Source organism: Streptopelia decaocto, assembly GCF_964273445.1.
Source record: "Streptopelia decaocto genome assembly, chromosome: 14".
In the NCBI taxonomy this organism is placed as follows: Eukaryota; Metazoa; Chordata; class Aves; order Columbiformes; family Columbidae; genus Streptopelia; species Streptopelia decaocto.
The window spans coordinates 260,860-281,802 of NC_138669.1; the positions used below are offsets into that span (position 1 = coordinate 260,860).

The following is a 20,943-nucleotide window of genomic DNA, read 5'->3' on the forward strand; positions in this document are numbered from 1 at the left end:
AGGAGGAGACACAAGGAATTTGAAGCCTTTGAGGCAAACAACCCAAAGTGGTGAAGCAGCAGTGGATGCCTCCTCTTCTGTACAAATTGTTCTGGTACCTTTACCAAGAGACAACATAGGAACAAACCAGAAACATTTCAGAATGCAAAAATGCTGCTTATATTTCACAAACAAGAAAGAAATCCATTCCTTATATCAAACTAACCTCACATTCTGGGCAAAACCAATCCCCCTCTGGTTCGGCTGTCAGTTTCAGACACTTAGCATGATAAACCCGAGGACAGAGTTCGCAGCAGAGGACTTGGCCTTCCCGATGACAAACCCAGCAATAGAAATCATTCCGTCCATCCTGTGGTACAACATCAACAGGGTCTGTGGTGAGTGGCTGCTTCATATAGTAAAACGGACCATGTCTTAGTTCTGACTGAAATGTAGGCAAGAAAAACAGGTTTGGTTTCAAAACAAATTTGCATTTTTTCAAATTACAATATTCATAATATATAAGCAAACAGCACTTTACAGAGTTTGATTAACATTTATGCAAGCACAGTATCTTATTCATTGCACAAAATCATTCACAAAGAGGTTTACTTCTTATTCAGATGTCAAATGCCAGTTACACTCAAGACTGAAAATAAACTTTTGTGGGAGGTGAGGGCATCGAGTGCAAGGCAGGCGAGCCAGCAAAAGTCAGGGAACGCTTTCAACTTCAAGAAAGAAGTATTGCTATAGAAGCTATTAGGTCTTCTAAACTTGGAATTCCATGAGGCTGTGCAAGCTAAATACCGAGAATTTACAGGTGGCTAAACCTGTGACAACTGAAGAAGTTAGTCCTGAATCAAGAAGCTGACCACCATTCAAAACTGTCCTTAGTTGCAGCGGTTCACAGCTTTACAATGAAGCAAGAGCCAGTGCTGATTTCATGAATACGGCAGACTGTACAGCAGGGTGACAAAGGAGCAAGCTTACATCCTGAACAGCCCCCTGTGCTGCAGGAGCACAACACTGGGAGAGACTTGATCCACCAAGGAAATGCATATCAGAATTTAAGACTCACAATCTCCACTGGTTTGCCTGCACTAGGAAACAGCATTAACTTCGTAAACTGCATGAACTGGTCTTTCACTTGAGCCCCAGACAGCTCAATGACACAGCTGACGTCAAAACACAAGAAGCAAAGAGTCGGGAGTCCCCAGATACCTCAAGTTTATTAGATCTGCTTTGAAGAGCCGCTAACATTTACTGGAAAAGCACATTCTATTCACTAATGACACGGAACTCAAGTGCTCTGTTTGGAATTATTATAGGGGGGGTTTGCTAAGGGGGCATGGAGAGAAACAGTCCTGACTTTGAGGCACTCTATTTACCGTGATTTTTTTGTTTGAAGTAAACCCATTTGCACATGACATTACTTGTAACTATTCAAATGCTTGTAGTTTGCAGAACCTATTTGTCTGGTTCTCAGGTAGTTTTGCGTACATTCTACACCATTTACACATCTGCGAGTTCTTAGACCTTGAACTGTCACATGCGGGTGTGACTCACAGAACAGTGCAACCATCTGCATGTTCCTTCTATCTCTGCAGCATACAATACAAAATTAGGTCATCAATTAATGTCACCAGAAACCACCAGCATGCCAGCTTGGACCGTGATATTTCTAGATTTCTAAAGTTACAAAGGCCAAGGTCTAATTACTTGCATGAATACAGGACCTTCAAGGTCACACTAGATGACGCAGACGGGACAACCCAGCTGAAGATATTGCATCTCAAAAGACACACCAGAGAGATCTGATCTGCAGTTATCCAACACTGCATCGTATTTCAGGCAAAGAAAGGATGTTACCTACAAACATGCCCAAAGCATTCTGCTACCTATAATTTCACTCAAATTCCTATAAGTTTTGGTGGTTTTCATTTTCTATGCTACAGATGATACAACTACTAAAAAGATACTTTGTTCTTCTGTACTTTCTATATACACATATTTAACCATATAGTATGACAAGACTGTCAGAAGGAAGGTTCTCTGAGATGCTGGGGAATGAGAGGGACAGCATAAGGCTTTAGCTGTATCACTACAACAATCATTCCAAAAGATGCAGAGGCAGCCAGCCAGAGCAAAGACGGCGGGTCGCCACGTGCGGGGCAGGAGCCGGCTTTGTCTGCAGCTGCACGACCGCAGCTGCGAGACCGAGACCCCGACAGCGCACGTGGGGACGCGTCTACGGGCACCTCCTCAGCTGCAGGCAAAGGAAATTGCCGGTGAATTTAATGTATTCTTACTCTGAAGTAACTAGTGAATTCAAGCTCAAATAGGTCATAGCTTGTTTTAAAGTCTTTATTAATTTTACTAAGACCTGTAGAATGACATAGAAAATGGAAGAAGAGACAAGTATTTTGGTACTGTTTGATAGTGAAAAAGATCACTATTTATACTCAGTTTAAATTCATATTGAAGCTAGTAGTAAGACAAGCTGACAATTTCAATCAGATTAGAGCTGACCAATTAAGTGTCAGAAGTTCTGATTGTCTTAGCTACACCCTACAATTCCATAATACTGTGCTTGTATCTCAGCACTTTAAATACCTGTTGGCACCATTCTGAAGATGTGCTACTGCATCCACAACATGTAATATGAAGCTTCATGTAACTCTAACTTTAGTGACGGTATCTCAAAATACTCGAATATTACAAAACCCTTTGTAACGTAGACTTTGAAGCTGGAGGTTTGCAGCGGTGTTGTCACACCTCAGAGCGGATCTCTCCAGCCAGCAGAGCCACAGCCATCAGCTACACTGCACCTGAAACTCAACCGGAGAGCAAGACAAGCACCCGCATGCTCAGCCCAGCTCTGTCGAGCAGAGAGAATCTGTAACAGCTCCTGCCACCGCACAGAGCACAGCCTTGCCCCTGCCTTGGGAACACCCATCTCCAAGCATGCCCATCTCCAATTTGACATGCAAGACAAAATTAAATGGAAAACAACTTGTGAAAGCTAAACAAAACTGAATAGATGATATTTTCTTGCTAACGTGCAACAAATACAGCAAAATCAGCACGTCTGATTGCTTTTCTCCATTAGATATACAACTTTATTCTATCCTGAAATATTTCAGGTCTGAAATACCTGGAAAATAGAAAAGGTTTTACTGAGGGGAATTTATCAAGTTCAACAGCTGCAATTGTGTTTTCACATATATTTTTAAATGCATGAATAAAAAGTGGAAATGAACACCCTAAGATTCAGTTCCACTGTTCATCAAGTTGTCTCTACGCTGTGCAGGTAGAAGCTCAGACTTCAGCGGGGCGACATCTCCCCAGTGACCGTCCAGGATGCAGAGGAATTCTGCAGCCCGAAGCTCTCTAGAAGCCACGCTGGCCGCAGTGGCTAACGCGAGCGTGCCTACACATGCTATCACCACACCGCCCAGTTATCCCTAGATAAAATATGCTTGACACTGTAAGACTGTTCTGTAGCGAGGCCTGACGTATCCACATTCCTTGTTCCAGGACAACCGCAGTGATCAGGAATTTCATTTTCTTTCTTAACCTATGCAATTGTATCAGGATAATATTTAATGTGGATACTGTTACACCATGAAAAAAGTGCTTTAAATCCTCAGAACTTAATCCTGTGTTTATATGACTCTGGCAAAAACCACCGGTACACAAAGGCACTTTGAAAGATACACAGCTGTCATTATTAAATTAGGTAAGAAGTAATTTCAGTAAGGCTAAGGACTGCTTTCATGTGATCTCCTCCAAGATGATACAGGTGCTTTCCAGCATTTGCTGTTCAATATGCTTCATGTAATTTTTTCACTTGCATCATACAATGAATCACAAATTGTCAAAGTCTTCTGGAGTCAAGTTCTTCCAAGAACTACAACAAATGCTTTAAATTCAGTATTCAGAAGACACTGAAGATAAACTTTGAAGAATGAAGACAGACAAGCACTCTCAGGGTGACCGTTTGATGGAGTTTGCCCCGCGGTTCAGAGGAGGGGCGCCAATCTGCAGAGTACCAAGGAAGGAGCTGGACTTCTGTTAATAACTGGCAGTAGGACCGAAAGCAGAAGACGGACTTCCACTGACATTATGAGATCTTCCGTAATTTAGGATATCGTGCTGCTGAATGTTTTCTTTTAATGGTTTTAATTAATAACAGGTATTATTGTCGTCGTTATTTTTATTATTCTATTCCTTCATAATCCTTTTGTTCAAAATTGCATCTCATCAGCTTTATGAAATCAAAACCCGGGACACAGGTGGCCCTTCTAATACAGATGTAAAACAAAAGAACACCCGAATCCCACTTACAATGCTAACTCCTACACACGCTGCATTCAAAAACCAGCATCCACCTCCTCGAGCACAACAGTGGAGCTTCCTAAGGGCGAGAGAGCTCGTGAACAGCTGCCTCTATATCCATCATGGTTTCATACTTTAGCACAACAAGACCATGACTCCTCCTACCTGCTCTTTGTTATTACTGTTCAATAGACCAGGTTTCTTTTTCTTTTTTATAGGACTTGTCGACGCCTCTTGTGGTGAGTGGCCATTAGAGGAATGTGGAGGGCTGGGAAACTTCCTTTTTTGTGCTGTGCGTTCAGCGGAGCCAGGATCTAGAACAGACACAAACAACATGGCTGAAGGGTGCACGGACCAAAAACACGCCAACAAGTTTACGGTTTGTCACTCACACTCCTGCACTTCTCTCTTGATTTTTGAGTCTGTGATTTTGCTTTCTTAGCATTATTTCGAAATCGTGTTTCCAGTGCAAGTGAAAAAATAGACACCTAAAATAACTTCAGATTCTCATTCAGAGCTACCCGGTCTTACATCACTAGGTTGTTATCATTAATTGCTCTGCGACACTGCCAAGGTTGCACAAGCACCTCTGAGTGCTCAGGGAGCAAACGAGCGAACCGGAGCTTCACCTACAGTTTAACATCTTTGTTTCAGTGACTGCTGCTCGCAGGAGACAGACTATAGCGTACGTAAAGCCTAAAGCAGCTTCATTTCACACTTCAGGACTATTTTAGAAGTTCAGCTTTATGTGACGGTAACACAGTTTTTACGCAGATAAACTATGATAGTGACTTACTACAATTTAGCTTAGAAAAAACTATTAAAACAAAAAAGAGTATGTTGTTATTGTACATCAGGGATCTTATCTTGCTGCAGCATATGGAGCACAGACCACAACCATATTTTCTATATTCTATACATTGCCGAGTGCTATCCTGTAAGCATTCAATAGCAACAACCCCTGACAACGAATGGAGAAGTCTCATTTTTCTCAATGGAAGCAGCTGCCAACTCAGAAAACCTACAAAAGTAAAATGTTGTTTCCCCTGCTTTTCTCATGATAATCAAATGTAAGTCTTCCTGAAAACAAGTAACACCAACATGCCTTACTGTAAGAACACAGCATAAAGTGCTCAGTACCAAAGGCTTCTTATAGCTTCTTATGTCCTCTTCTCCATATACCTTTCTAAAAATAAATTTTAAAACTTGCTTAAGCTAAATGCAAAGTAATTCCAGACTAACACCATAGTGAAGTGGGGCCCAGATATGTATTTCTAAGTATCTCATTACACTTGCATTAGTTTCTCTACCAATAAGGCCTTAACAAGAGCTGAAATCCACAGCACGTAACACACGTTCCCTCCCTTCCCTTTCTCCAGCACTGTTATTTGATCACCCAGGGAGTGAGATGGTTTAGATAACTGATACGGCCAAAATGAGCAAAAACCTCAAAAATTCATTTCAGCAGAATCGCCATAGCAACGAGTCTCAGAGTTCACTGTGCCAACATGAAGAAAACGGCTGGAAACGTGGCTGACATGAGCGCTCGGTGCTGCAGCCCAGAGCGGCGATGGCAAGGCAGGCAGAAAAGCCCAAGCAAACCAGTCTGACTGCACGTCGTCATTTTCAAATTCGACCTCACACAAAGGTCAGGGAAACAAAACAAAAGCCTTCCCAAATAGCATGGAAATTGCAACATAAAAGCTTTTTACTGTTGGGAAAGAATTACCCTTTTTTGAGCTGCTGTGGAAGGGAAGAAAAGGTTTGCTTTTCAAAATAAAGCACAGAAAATAAAAAAAAATGATCTTTATCTTAACTCCATCAAGTTCACCAGACTTGCATGAGCTGCTACGAAGCGGTAATAGCTACTGCTGCAGAAAAGAGCTCTCCTGGAAATGTTCAGAAAGTGAAAAGCAGGAAACTCACGAACATGTTTGTCTAAACAGTAGAAAAGAAAAAAGGCAGCTTTTCAACATGAGCTGTTGCACAGTGAAATTAGCAGTCCTTTTGTTTTCCAGGAGCCAGAAACAGCTATGTATGCTTTCAACAAAAGCATTCGTTTAGTCTTCCAGGAACGGTGTTAGAAATCAGTAAACTGAGCCTTAGTTACACCAAGAGAACTTTCCTGGGATGTAATTAGGCGTTCGATATCTCAATGTAAGTGGGTCAAATATGCAAAATTCTGAACAACATTTCCAGTTAGAAACCTAGTTGATTGCTCTGTGTAAGTCAGACACCCTGCAGAAGTGTCACTTGAGCAGAGCCAGCCCAAGGCTACTTCTGCTGACATTAGTTCCCAGTCCCATGCTAACCCTTTTATTGTGAACAAAGAGTTCTGCCAGCATTTGGTGAACCAGATCAAGGAATTAAATTAGATGAAATGTAATGCAACAAAAGAACAAAAATTTAATGAAGAATTAATTTGATGGCTGTAAGAAACAGCGAGGCTGGCCTACGAAAGAAGGCAGCGTGAGAGAAGGTACAAGAACTCAGAGGTGACTGAAGACTGCTTGAGCTGTCGTAACCCCACAGAAACGTGGGACCTTCAGAAGGAACAAGACGGGCCCTGAGCCACCCGATCCTGTTGAAGATGTCCCTGCCCATTGCGGGGGGGCTGGACTACATGACCTTTAAGTGTTATACAATTCTGTGAAAAACAGCAAACTGATGTCCGCCTTGACGGTCACTTCTCCCTTCTTTCCTCCTCCTCCAAAGCTGTGGATGCATGTACTTTAAATGGTGTTGAGGGACATCAGTGAAGATTTCTGAAAAAGGAACACTAACTCCATTGTCAGCATTATTACAGTCTGATTTGATAGAACAGGCTTCAATTAATTATTTATATGGACTCCAGAACTGTGAGGTCTCACAGTTATATTTATTATACTGCATGGTTGCTAGTAGATTTATGATTTGTAAAATCCATTACCTATACTACTATAGCAAGCTTAATTATCTTCAAAATGTTTAACAAAAGCATGGATAAATCTGTTAGAACTTACACTAAACTCTGAGGCATTTTAATCTTATGCCAGATTCTGCAATACGATGATGCAGTTGCAATCAACCACTAAAGCCCTATTTACATTCCAGAAACTTCAACTGATGCAATTAACTCAACCCAGTTGCTTAATGTAATAAATAACAGAGGTTAGCCGCGGTTGCGTAAATCCTGATGAACTCCTACTCCATTACAATTTTACACAAGTACAAAAAGACACTGTTACATGTTTCCTCGTTGTAGGACTTTGGGAGATAGAGAAACGCTTCCCAGCAACTCGCAGTCCAGGAGATGAAAGGTGTTTCTGAGCGCCCCAGCCCCCGCGGAGCCCCGCAGGACACCAAGGGCTCTGCGCCAGAGCTACAAACCTCGGCCTGTACCACCGTTCACTGGAGGAACCTCAAATTTCCTTGCACATTGGAGAGAGAAACTCATCGCCATGCGATTAAATTCTTGGTATCACTACACAAAAAGTTGATACACAATGTATTATTATGAAACTGTTACAAAATATATAATGTATTCTGGAAATCCCATTTTGTTAGTCATTTTGCATTTACATTTGTAATATCCAAACATTTTGTCACTGAGAGAAGCCCCTAAGACCAAAGCCTTCAACACAAACCTGCAATAATGCAAAAGCTGTTGAAGTCAGAATTCTCAGCATTAAGCAGTAGTGTCTCTGTATATGACTTCATGACAAGTTAAGACCATGTAATGACCGTCACTGATAGCGGCAAGTCCGCTCCCAGCAACGACATCTGTCCAACTCCCTGGTAATCTGGTTCAGGGAGATAAGCAAGAAGAAAACTACTTCTATACCCAAGTCCTTAACTGCCTCACAAGAGGACTGGCCAAGAGCCAGCACGGATGTCAGGGCAATACAAGGGATGTATGACTGATGATGAGACAGTCAAAGTGCTCCTTCTGCCGTCGCCAGGCAGGCGGCGGTTACAGTGCCAGCCAAAACACAGGAAACCTATGGAAGTCCATGTGCCGCCACAGCGAACGCCTCGTGGCAGGCAAGGGCAAAAAACGAGCAGAAAACTAACCTGAAATTAAAAAAAAAGATTGAAAAATAAAAAAAATTCCAGGTTAACAGGATGAAAAAGCCCAGTGGAGAGTTCACTGCTGTCCAGAGAGAACAAGAGTAAGTGGAAACAGAATCGCACCAAACAATTAAGCTGGTTTTGCGGCTCTGGAATCACAACCTGGAAATAATCAGAAAATTCTCCAGAAAGCCTTACAAGCCCCATCTTGAAATATTTAATAAACGTGGTTAAAAAGTAGGTCATAGGGCTGGAACAGAAATATAACAAGATGTTTCTGTCAGACATGTTAATGTATCATATGCAGAAGACAAAATATTATAATAATCTAATCCATTGCCTTTCTTGTTCGCTAAACGGCAACCCTCTGCTGACTCCATTTTGTGTTTCTGGACTCCGTTCATTCTCTTTCAGCTGTCATTTCCCATTTCCAGTTCTCAGATGCCCCCTTGTTCTGATCAGGAGAGCAGTATATTTTAAAAACTCATATTTAGTAAAGCTGTACATGCACAGCTTATAAGCAGATCTAAATTATAACTGCCACAGCACCTCCTCCTCTTCCCGTCCCCACAGCTCTGTGCAGGCAGGCACTTGTGTGTAATAGCAGGGTCAATCAGTTCACGATTCAGAAAAAAGCTGATACTACAAAGAGGATCAATTTCCAGTTAGATCAGTCACCTGACACAGCTTACTGTGCAACAGCATAATCGTCAGTGTCAGCCTAACGAGAAAGGCAGAAAACTGCAGCTGAAGCTGAGCACACGGGGCTGCGCAGCTCTGACCACGGCTACAGACTCGCTCTTACGTATCACATAATAAAGCATAAATAAGAACTGTTAGCTATGGTTTTAAGCTCCAGCTTCATCCCCGCCTAACCCTGCCCACATGCTGGCCAACGCAGCTCTAACCCCTCTGCACCCCGGCGCCCCTGCCCCCTCCCTGCGCCCGCCCGGCCGCTTGGGCGCGCTGGGCCAGCGGAAAGCTGTTCATGTGCCTCGCTTCAGCTGGCTTCCTGCAGCCTGGGCACCGGAGGAGGTGGAGAAAACTGCTGCATCGAGCAGCCTGACCAGCTTAGGCTGCTTTGAAACCACCATCTTACTTAAACTGATTCAAAGGCTCTGTTAACACCCTTGTTACAGATTAAACAATGCATGTTTCAGCTTAGCTTAAACTGAACTGCAATTGATTTATAGCCATTAAAATTAAACCGCTTACAACAAAACAAGAATGTTCATGAAGAACATCAGGCTAATTGGTTTTAAAGCAACTTAATTCATTTTCCTACAGCTTTCTTTAGACACGGTCTCACACAAGCTGTACAAACTGTAGCAGACCTAGTTCAGCTGGGAACTTGCAGCATATCAGCTTCTCCAGCGCAGGTGTGAAGTTACACAGAACACTGACTGATCTCCTGCACAGGCTTCTCAGACCAGCAAAACCCAAACCAACCAAGCAGTGCTCCAGGCTTCCCTTAAGGGTTTGTCTACATAGGGCCAATTTCCTCATCTACATCCTTTCTGAAACACACAAAGGAAGATTCTGAACCAGATTAATGTTACAAGAGGAAACATTGTTACCACTATCCCACCAGCTTAGAGGCCTGCTGCACTTTCTAACCTTAGGCAGAGTGTAACGGGAGTTTTAAAATCCTGCTTTGTGACCTTGCTGCTGTAGAAACACTGCACTGAACTAACAGAGAAACTCACTGAAGGCCAGAAAGAATATTTCGAGCAGCCCTATAATATGGACAGCTCTTGTACTGAGAGACGACATTTATGATGCTTTTACTTTCTCTGCAAAACTACATATTCAACTAGTATAAAGTTCTACCACTAGTTCATAGATCAGGCTGGGAATACAACAAAGCAAGATGGCTTACGGGCGAGTCTCAAGGCTTCCTCACAACCACTTTGCTTCACTGAAAAAAATATACACCTGTCAGGGTTTTACAACCATGTTTTCTTTCCAAGTTACCTCATTAAAAACAAGGGAATGCAGATGATCTGTGCCATGCTTTCAAGACAACTGCATCTGCACACTCAGAGTCAACTAGACTTATGACCCCTGTAGTAGAAATGTGATTAATAAGTAGGTATGTGCCAGAATTTTTAAAGGATGGTAGTAACCATTGCTGCTCTTTTACAGAAACAGCTTTCCAGTAAACTGAGCGGCAAAGTCAGCTGCAAGTACAAAAGGAGATGGACAGACAGCTGGCAGTCAATTGCAAAGAACTGGAGTAAACACCATGTGCAAGTGTTCTGACTGAAGGGCATTTCTGTCCCCCCACTCCAAATCACAGAATCACAGAATGTCAGGGGTTGGAAGGGACGTATTGGAAAAAGCTCTTCCTGTTGTCCTTGACCCGTCTCGCCAGGTTTAATTCTAAGGAGGCCTTGGCTTTCCCAGTTGCCTCCCTACACCCTCTGACAACAGCCTGATACTCTCCCCAGGTGGCCAGCCCCTCCTTCCACGGTCTGTAAACTCTCCTCTTCCACTTGAGCACACCCAGCAGTTCCTGTTTAACCACGCAGGTCTCCTGGCTCCCTTCCTTGACTTCCTACGTGTAGATTACACAGTTTCAATATCCTGGTTTACAAATATTTGTGTGTTGTAGAACATAAATGAAATATTCCTTCTTACTCACCTTTGGATCGAGTGGAGATATCCATCCCCTCCACCACCTCCTGCTCTGCCTTTATTTCCTCTTCAGCCAAGCTGCAGGATTCAAAAAGGTGAATGAGAATAGTTACAGATTTTATTATTCCCATGTCTACCTTCATGTACAGAAGTTCAACATAACACTGTCAAATACAATGATATTAAAATTTCTGATGAAATGAAAGGTTTGCTGTGTAAAGAAACAATCCAGGCACACGTGTATTCTGCATGGTACCGATTCTTACTAATGACGGTCTTGTAATCATATACTGGAGATTATGTCTCTACATGTATAAACTGTATGTGACAGATGAACGGGAGTTCTGTTCCTTGTAGCTCCTAATCTAAGGCCTCTATAAACTGTGTGTACACATGCCTTCTAACATTTAAACACTTGCCAGCATCAATGAAGAGATTAGCTGAATAACAGATTTAGCAACACAGAATAGCTTGCAAATTAGAAGGTAACATGCAATTTTTAAAACTTAGATAAATAATTTCAATTCTTTTGAAACTAGACTATATAACAGCAAACCAAATATTTGCAATTTATTGGCAATACAACTGCACCAATTATTAACTATAATAAAGGCTGATCAGAACAGAGTTCTTACTACCATTCAACCAATTTTACACAGACAGTTTTAATTAATTCCAGGTAGTATTAAATGATTAAGTAGATGACAAACTATAGGTGACTTGCTGACACTCTACTTTCGTACAGTGATGTCATAACTCAATTAATTTGGCTAGTTAAGTCAGTCTGGGGTAGGAAGTGAGAGGAAAAAGAACCAGAATTAATATTGAGTTACACACCATTTTTGGAGATCTGACTATCAAAATAAGAGAGAAAAGAAAACACGTTGAAGCAAGCCCAAATTCAAAATGTCAGGCAAATGAGGTTATGTGCGTGAAGCAGGTATCAGAGTTGTCCCTGCGTACCACCAGAGCACAAGAGCCGGGCGGGATGCAGATCTGCTCCTCTGCAGCGACACGTCACTGTCTAGCCTGTTAATGCCAGTGGCTGCTGATGGCAGTTTGCACTGATACGCAGCCTGTGAGCCACGGCTGCTGCGAGGGGACCCAGATCCCCCGCCGCCCGCCTCGGGACCGCTGCTCCTGCTCGCCGCGGTCAAATCTGCCCAGGCCGGCTAATCAGCACTCGGAAACTACGCTGAGGACTTGGTTACATTTATTTCAGAGAAACTCTTCGGCCTGACAAACAGTTTATGTTAGCAGGAGTTTTGTTACTGGTATAAGTTAAAACAGCTTCCTAAACAAAGTAAAACTTACCAGAAGGACTTTTCAGTCTGATATTTGTCAAAGCTACTTTTAACCAACTATCAGCTACTGGGGAGTTGAGTTGCAATTCCCTTCACACTTCTAAACAGGACAGTTATGTCAGCAAAAATTTTAAACACAAATTAACCAAGCTCAGTGCATGGAAGAGCCAAAGCTGAGAAGATCTGTGAATTCCAGAAATCATTATTCTTTACATGTCATCTGTATAGAGCAATAATTTACAAATTAAGCTCTTTACAGTTGTAAAACAGTGAAGAAGAGTTCTATTCTGTCAGCATCCAATCTCCCAGCTCATGGACTACGCTGTTAATTTCATCAGCAAGGAAATGCACCCACGTGATCAGAATTATGATAAACGTGTAGCACAGTTGACTGCAGCACAATGCTTCTCAGATTTATTTTGCATGGGCAGATTAAATGCATAACATAGCTGACCATACTACAATGCTCACCGGTTTACTATGCATGGGCAGATCAATTATACTGCACATTTGTGACACCCTTTCCCAGGGGCCTCCAGCAGAGAGGAGCTGGCGCTGTGTTGCAGACACCAAAACATTTCATGCACCACTTGCCTCTGTCCATTCTCTTTCTCAAGCAATGGAACGGGATGGGCTCACAGGATGGTTCCTTGTTCTCTTCCCATGTTGCATTGGTTTTTTTCCTTCCCCTCCCCCATTACAAAATCCAGTTTCAGTATCACCAAACTGTAACAAAATCCATATTTTTAAAACATCTTGTATATATGATTGATAATGCGCAGAGGTAACCATGTAATAATACACTAGTTCTGTCAAAAGTGAAGTAATTTGACAGTACACATTACCTGGTTTTAAAATATAAATCCAGCTTCAGCCACAGATTGGGATATACACGTTTTTACGAGACTCGGGTTGAAGTCGTAAGATCATTTTACGCAGGCTGCTACTAAGAGGAATGGTTTCGCCAATCCCTAACTTCATGTTCCCGAAATCACGCTCATTTCAACTGCAGGTCTGTGATCCAGCTCCCCTGCAGCTGGACGGCCAGAGGAAAAGGAAACGGGAGCGTGCGCATGCGGGCGGGGGGAAGGGAGGAACAAACTTTCAGCAGCAGCTTACATCTAAGTTACATTAAAGCAGTCACAGCATGCCAGACCCATTCATATCCATCAGGTGGCATTTTCTTCAAATCACAACCTCAGGGGAACATGATACAACAAGAAAGATACAGGAGTTGCTACAAGTCAGTATTAAAAGACAGAGCTGTGCGGGAGCCCTGGCTGAGAAACGCCTGTGCCAACCCAGGCAGCCCCACGGCGCAGGAGGGCAGGACAGGGCCCCCGGGCCACCTTCTGGCCACGGCGCAGGAGGGCAGGACAGGGCAGGGCCCCCGGGCCACCTTCTGGCCACGGCACAGGAGGGCAGGACAGGACAGGACAGGGCCCCCGGGCCACCTTCTGGCCATGGCACAGGAGGGCAGGACAGGGCAGGGCAGGACAGGGCCCCCGGGCCACCTTCTGGCCATGGCACAGGAGGGCAGGACAGGGCAGGGCAGGACAGGGCAGGGCCCCCAGGCCACCTTCTGGCCACGGCGCAGGAGGCCTCCTCAGCCCGGCACCCTTCTCTCCCCATCTAACCAGTTTAATCTATGAAATGCAGCCAGTTTCCTCCATCGCCTCTTGAGTGTTCTTTCAATAGATCTACTGAGACAAGAAGAACATTCCTCATAAGCTGTTCCAAGATGAACAAAGTATCTTGTCTTGACACATCTCTGGGAAATCAGACGAGATGCCTGAAGACAGCGTTCCCAAGGATTTGAATATAAATGAACAACCAAAACTGTGTTCACCAGTGAAACAGAGGTTCTTTGCTTCCCTCAGCAATGCAGGTGCCTTTATCCGACACACACATGCACACTATGTGTCATCCACAACTAAAAATTCAGCAATTATCTGCTGTACTATGAGAACTGAGCCTTAGAGGAACAGATTGCATCTCCATATTCTCTACTATAATTAATCTTGCTCAACCATTTAAGGGCACAAACACTTCAGTCTGTAAGAAAATCACTGAGATTGTTCTAAAAAAAAATCAAACCCTTGTGGGGGAAGCGGAACAGTTAATAAGTGTGCTCGGGAAGACATTCGCAGCCCTCCAGACCACCTCCCGTTGTGCTGTTTGCTGTCGGGTTTCACGACTTGCTGGACATGCCATTGTCTGGATGTGGCGGTGATGATTGCAGCGCTGATCTTTAAGGCTCAAGTTTGTAAATACACGCTAGCAATTCACAGAAAGTTTACAGCAACTTTTCTAAAGCTGACAGATCTTTCCGCCTTTGCACCTTCCATCAATATAAGCAATATTCTGAAAATGTTTTATAAAGCACAAACTTCCAAACCCAGACATTTCATTAGCAGAAGTTTTCAAATTAAATAATTCAAGAAAAACATGTCTTTAATGACAGGTACCTTAATATTACCACAACAACAATAACAAAAACCTAAAAGCAGCACCAAAATAGTTATCAACAAGCATTTAGTTCTACGGAAGCAATAACTGTGTGATCAAGCAGACTATTCCAGAGAGTATTCTCTTGACAATTCCTTTTTGCAGGGCTTAGGGCTGTTGTTGCAGACAGCATCCATTGCTATCATGCACATGTACTGCGAATGTGATGCTCTGAGGTTGTAGATCAAAACCGATACTGGCACACACTCAGTTAAGGACCTGGATGAACAGAGTAAAGACCTTATGCCATTCTGAAAGCTACTCCTATTTCCTCATTAAGATGAATGAACAGAGGAACATATTTTAAGAACACAACTGAAATTTAAGCTTTGCCAGTTTCACTGTCAGTTGACTAGAACACCAATTAATTATTTAAAACTTCCCTAGTTATATTGACAAAACTTACAAAAAAATTTGTTTTCCAAAATGTTAAACTAATTTGTTCCATACAAATTATTTGAACAGGTCTGAATGAGGGGAGAAGGGGTGGACATTGTCCCTTGGGGACAGTTGGGAACAGGAGGAAAAAAAAACAAGGACTGCAGACATACAAGATTCATAGATACTTATGTAAAAATGCAAAGAGATCAGCTGCCTCATTTTTCAATATGTTTTCTATTAAACGGAAGACAGTGTGGGGTTTTTATACAAGACTCAGTTTTTAACATTTCAGAGCAGTAAAAAAAATCCTGACTTTTCTGCTTCAGAAAATCATTCCTGTTCTAGCAGTTCGCACCTGAAAAACGCACCTCTACCAAAATATCCAAAGCTGCTCGGAGCCGTATTAACTACAAACAGCAATTAAAAAGTTGCAGATGAACTACTGCACCTTGACATTTAACCAAGAAAAACTGACAGACCTGGAAAACCACTCGAAACAGCTAATGCCCACATACACAATCTAGATCTGCATCAGGGAAAAACACATTAACTTAAAACCAAGACCTATATAGTTATGGAATTCATTTTTCCTTTTAATTAAGAGAAAGCAAAACAAAAAAGCCCTGATTTAAGACTATAAGCACTAAAACTGAATTTCACCCTTAAGAGAATGCCTGCCTCTCCCATACCACATTTGTGAGCAGCAATTCTAAATAATTATTTCAAAAAACTGCATTCAACGAAAATTTGAAAAAATTATTTGCATGCCATTGCTGAATAAATAGCAGCTTTGTATAAGCACTCACCTATAACAGTCTCTTACTCATCGGTAGCTATGCTATTTATGCAGGACTCTTAAAATGGCGTCTGACAGCACTGCACTGCCTCACTCCTGTACTGGAGCTAAAATGGTAGCAGTTTACTCAACAACGGAGCCTCCTGTTCAAACAGCAGGGCTACATTCGAAGCAAGCATTAAACATCAGAAATGGTAAAGTATGACAAAAAGACACCTGACATCCAAATGTTTCACTAAAAAGGCACAAGACAGGGCGTTTTGTGAAGTCACAGGTTACTAAGGAAATCACTCAATTTTAGACTCGCTCTCCAGTTTGAGCGCCTCAGATCTTACATTTCCTTCTCCAGAATTCCCTGCAAAATGCTCAATTTGTATTAAGCAATTAACATACACAAAACGCTTGTTCAAATATTTACACATAGCAATGTTTAAGCCAGTTACCTCTGATAACAAGTAAAGTAAATATACACATATATATTTAATTTAAAGAACATTTAGGTTCTTTTCAAAACCTTGTACTTATTCAATGCGCATTCAAAATATCTCCACAAAAGAGAAGATCAGGGCAGGGAGGGAGGTCCTTGGTGTCACACCGTTGTCTTTAGGACTACAAGCTATAGATCTCAGGCCCGAGCAAGGCACCCAGAAGAGTTACAGATTTCAGATGCTAAAAACATGATTTGAGAACAATCATGTCTGAAGTTAAGGATGTAACATCCTGCTACAGCACAGGTTTAGTCTCACAGTATGAAACTCAGATGCCATGACAGCTGGCAACAAAGGGTTAACATAAGAATGACAGAAAACTTTTACCAAACAAATAAAACTTAGTTCTTCTACAGCTATTTCTAAATTAGACTTTAACCCATTAATAGAGACATGTTTATTAATATAAATGTATTTAAAATACTTTCCAGATACAATTTAAAGGGCCAAGCGCAATGGCCTACTCCGAAGATGTCCAGTCCCTCGTCTGCAGAGCACTCAGAGACAGTGCGCTGCTGCTGCGGGATGGCAGGCAGTGAGCAAATCGAACCTCTTCTAACAGGCTTACATTCACTATCATGTGATTCATGTGCCCATGGGAAAAATACTAGTGATGCACAACTAACAAAATTTGAGAACTGCTGCCTACTGCATTCTGCACGGGCAAAGGTTATGGTCAACTTCCAAGATAGTGAAATTAATACCCCGAATTCCAGACAGGAGAACTTTTACTGAGGTTTATCAACCTTCAACGAATTATGCTGGAGTGGCACCATTACCACAGAAAACTGACCATGACCTACCACTTTTCAGCTACTGGATCCATATGCCAAATACACTTGAAAACAAAGTAAAGAGGGTAATTTTTTTAAAAAAGGCAAAAGTGGTATCACAAAATAGAAGACAGTTCAGGAAAATGAACAAATTGAAGTTTGTAGACACTGATACAATAGGCTAAATTTGTAATCTCATCTACCTACTTCTGATCTTTGAGCATGACTTTCCTTTTATTGCATGCTTCCTTAGTAGCAATGTAGGTTTTCCCCTACATTGCAATATTCCTGCCTGATGGGGGGGGGGCAAAGTTACACTTGGAGTGGTTTATACACTGCATTTTCCTCATTCTCGCTATGTTAAGGGCTGTCATTTGTTTAAAGCAATCACTCAGATTTCCCTAGCACTATTTAGCTTCCAACTAAAACAGTTTGCCTGTAAAGAATGAAAGAGGCACGTAGCTTCTCAAAAGCTACTGTTTCCATCATAATTTATAATCTGGATCACTCCTTTGTTTTTCCCCCACTGCATTCTTTGTCCAGATAATTACAAAAGTAACTGCACGTTGGCACTAAATAATAATGGCTAATCATATTCATCCTGGGCAATTCACATTACTCTTTAGTAGCCAGAAAATTTAAAGTGCAATTATAAGATTAACTGCTAGTTACATTAGAATAAGGGCCATTTGCTACAAGCTGAATAAACCTCGCCTAAATTGCTTCATAGATGTCCTGTCTAATTGTGACATCAACAAGATCCAGTCCTGTAAGATCCTGGGTAGAAAGAATACACGCTCTTTCCCTGCGTCTATCACTTGAACAAAACCCCACATTCCAGCCGTCCTGAACGGTAGAAAAAACAGCACAGAGTGCTGCTTATTACGCCATCTATGAAAGTGAGTGATAACACCATACCTTGACAAAGCACCAAAAATATATGTAATTCTTCAGCTTGGCTGAATTTGCTTTACTTAGATGGAACAGGGCTGGTAGAAATTTCCAGAAGGCCTTTCTCAGTCTTGCTCCTGCAGCTGTCAATCTTTAACCTACCCTCTGCTCCTATTGGCTCGAGGGCTCCGCGGCGCAGCGCCATTGGGCTGCTCCGTGAAGCAGCGCTGCTGTCGCTACCTTGCTCAGACATCTTGCTGCAATGCAGGCATTTCTTTTTTGTGAACTATAAAAGAATTATATTTGAGCGATTAAAAATAGTGAACTTTAACAGACTCGCGATGCTTTGTTTCATTACTTGCACAAGGGCAGCTTATACAAATATGCTCCACTGTCAGCAGTGTGTCTGGAGGTGCAGATTTGAAACAGATCCTGGTTTAACAAAACCTGTGGGAGCCATTTTAATACAAGCTTTCTGATTGCAGATCACTTGCTCCTGCTTCCTCATATTAAACAAATATTATGTTGTGCACTATTTAAGACTGAAAGTAAACTGCTAATGTGTATAAACTACTGCTAAGAAAATTACATCCAAATGTAATTTCTGTTTTTAGCAACCGAAGAACAAAAACCAGAATAACTTCTTAGCTGTGTTAACACTTTTATGTATGTTGAGAAATGCATTAAAACTGCATACAAAATGCTATCCCACGAAACTCAGTGGTGTTTCAGCAGTGTTTCAGGTTGCAAACTGAACTAGATATTCTATATTCTAACCCTTGGGGGGGGGGGGGGGGGGGGGTGCTGTTAAGCAAAGTGAGATATTCAAAGTAAGACCCTCATACTGGCAAACAAGTAACCAGAGGTAAATTGCTACATTACGGAATGTTATCAAATACATGGCAATTGTCTGTAGAAGTTAGCATGTAACTGTGCCTCGGTGCAGTCATTTGCAAAGCTGCCTTAGCTCTAAGTGCCCTCCTAAAGTCATGGAAACGTGTGGACTGTGCAAACAAGAGCAAAAATTACATTAAGAGCACAAAAGAGCATCTTTCCTCTGCTTTTGTTAGCAATACTGGTGACCACTGAAAAACAGCTTGTGAAAACAAGTATGCAAGCACTACAATTAAAATCTTAGTAATGGGCACAAAATGTTCTAAATTAGTTATAATTCAAGCAAGTTTGTCTGAGGTTATACTTTGTATAGTATGAGAAACATATGCTCGTGAAGCACTATTTACTTTACTTCATAAGGTCACTCCATTGCTGAGTACTAGCGCTCTCATCACACCTCAAAAGCCCAAGGAACAATGAAAACGCGCTATATCCTACCAGCACGGTAATTAACGATCTATGAACAAACAGCAAGCACAATATTTTTCACTGGCCTGAGGTAAACAGGAAGTATAAGCTTCAAAATTTAGAGGCAAATTATCAAAAAAACAGTGCATTCAAATTGAAACAGCCTACATCTACAAGTCCCTTAAAATGGACGCTAAGCAAATTTATTTTTTTCTATAGCTAACCACTAACATTACTTCATGGACTGGACTAACTGACCCAGGAAAATCAAAACGTTTGGAAAAGTATTAAAAATGTTCAGAGAGTAGCATGCTGCTTACTTACCAACTGTTCAAGCACCCATCTCATTTTTCCAGTTAAGAAGATACAACAGGCTGGCAGATTTGGGAATTGATCAAAACGGAATTTCTTGAAATAATTACGTAGCATTAAACCAAAAGTTAAAAAAAAAAAAAGAAAAAAGGACAAAAACAAGAACGAACAACATGTACCACTGTCATGAACCACACATGATTTTATATCCTCTGGACTCCACAACACAGAACTGTGGCTGATACAGTGTAAAACAAAAAGGCACAGATAAAAGGTACATTAGTTTATTTGAACTATGTAAAAGAACCAAGCTAACAGTTCAAAAACATTTTCCATAAAGAATCAGATTTGTAAACAGATGTACTGCTGCATTTTATTGAGCAGCAGCCCATTTCCAAAATCTGCAGCATAAAAACTCTCCTTCAAAGGAACAAAATGTTAACCATAGATTGTCCCTCAGAAAGAGAAACACGTTGTATTAATTACTCCTGCAGGAAGAAAAGTTCAATAATCATTTTAAGTTAAGATAAGCTGCATAAAATACATGATGCAACAGCACACCACCACCTAGGCCCAATATCTACAATCTGCCATTAGCACTTTTTGCTGATGTCTAGGTTTTTAAAAATCCCATATTTTCTCAGAGATAACTTATCTTAGCTACTCCAGTCACTGTTTAGAAAGGTAAACTTGCCTGTTCTTCTGTCTGCCATTATCCCTGCTTGGCTCCCTGTAGGGCAGTTAAATGCATCTGCTCCCTAGCTTCCATTTTCTCTCCAGCAGGCATGTGACACAACAGACAATAGTGCTGGCAAACTGCTCAGAGACACAGAGCTGCTGTGGAACACCAGGATCTTGATCAACTCTAAAAACACCATCCTCTGAAGAAGAAGTAGGTATGCCAAGGTTTTGCCAGTCTGCAAAATAAAGCTGTGGCTAATGGCTACTAACCATGTGACCCAAGAAAGCAAATTTAAACAGTTCCAACTTAATAAAGTGCTGTGGTGTGAGTTTTGCACAACAAATCACAGAGAATCACACTCTCAACACAACTCATAGGTCTTAGAGAAAAAAAAAATGTAAAAAGTAAGGCTTACCTCTGTGGATGCATTGTTAACACAGTGTTATGTCAATACTTATAAAACATGGAGGACAGGCTCTCAGTACTCAGGCAGAAAGGGCTT

General features: G+C 41.7%; 1 protein-coding gene across 7 annotated transcripts in view; it reads right to left on the reverse strand.

The window, feature by feature from the left end:
- ZMYND8 (zinc finger MYND-type containing 8) overlaps window positions 1-20,943 on the reverse strand; it is a 43,721-nt gene extending 22,778 nt beyond the window's left edge. For 4 of the 7 annotated variants that reach the window (XR_014185419.1, XM_082065634.1, XM_082065639.1 and 1 more), the window contains exons 1-4: window positions 20,857-20,943; window positions 11,012-11,082; window positions 4,483-4,631; window positions 206-424 (exon numbers count right to left, since the gene is read on the reverse strand). Coding sequence is in view for 6 of the 7 variants with exons in the window: in XM_082065634.1 (XP_081921760.1) it covers window positions 206-424; window positions 4,483-4,631; window positions 11,012-11,082; window positions 20,857-20,870 (453 nt within the window). In the remaining variant the exon portion in view is untranslated. Of the gene's footprint in view, window positions 1-205; window positions 425-4,482; window positions 4,632-11,011; window positions 11,083-19,771; window positions 20,677-20,856 lie in introns of those variants that run through there. The other 3 variants (XM_082065636.1, XM_082065635.1, XM_082065638.1) reach the window with 3 other exon arrangements.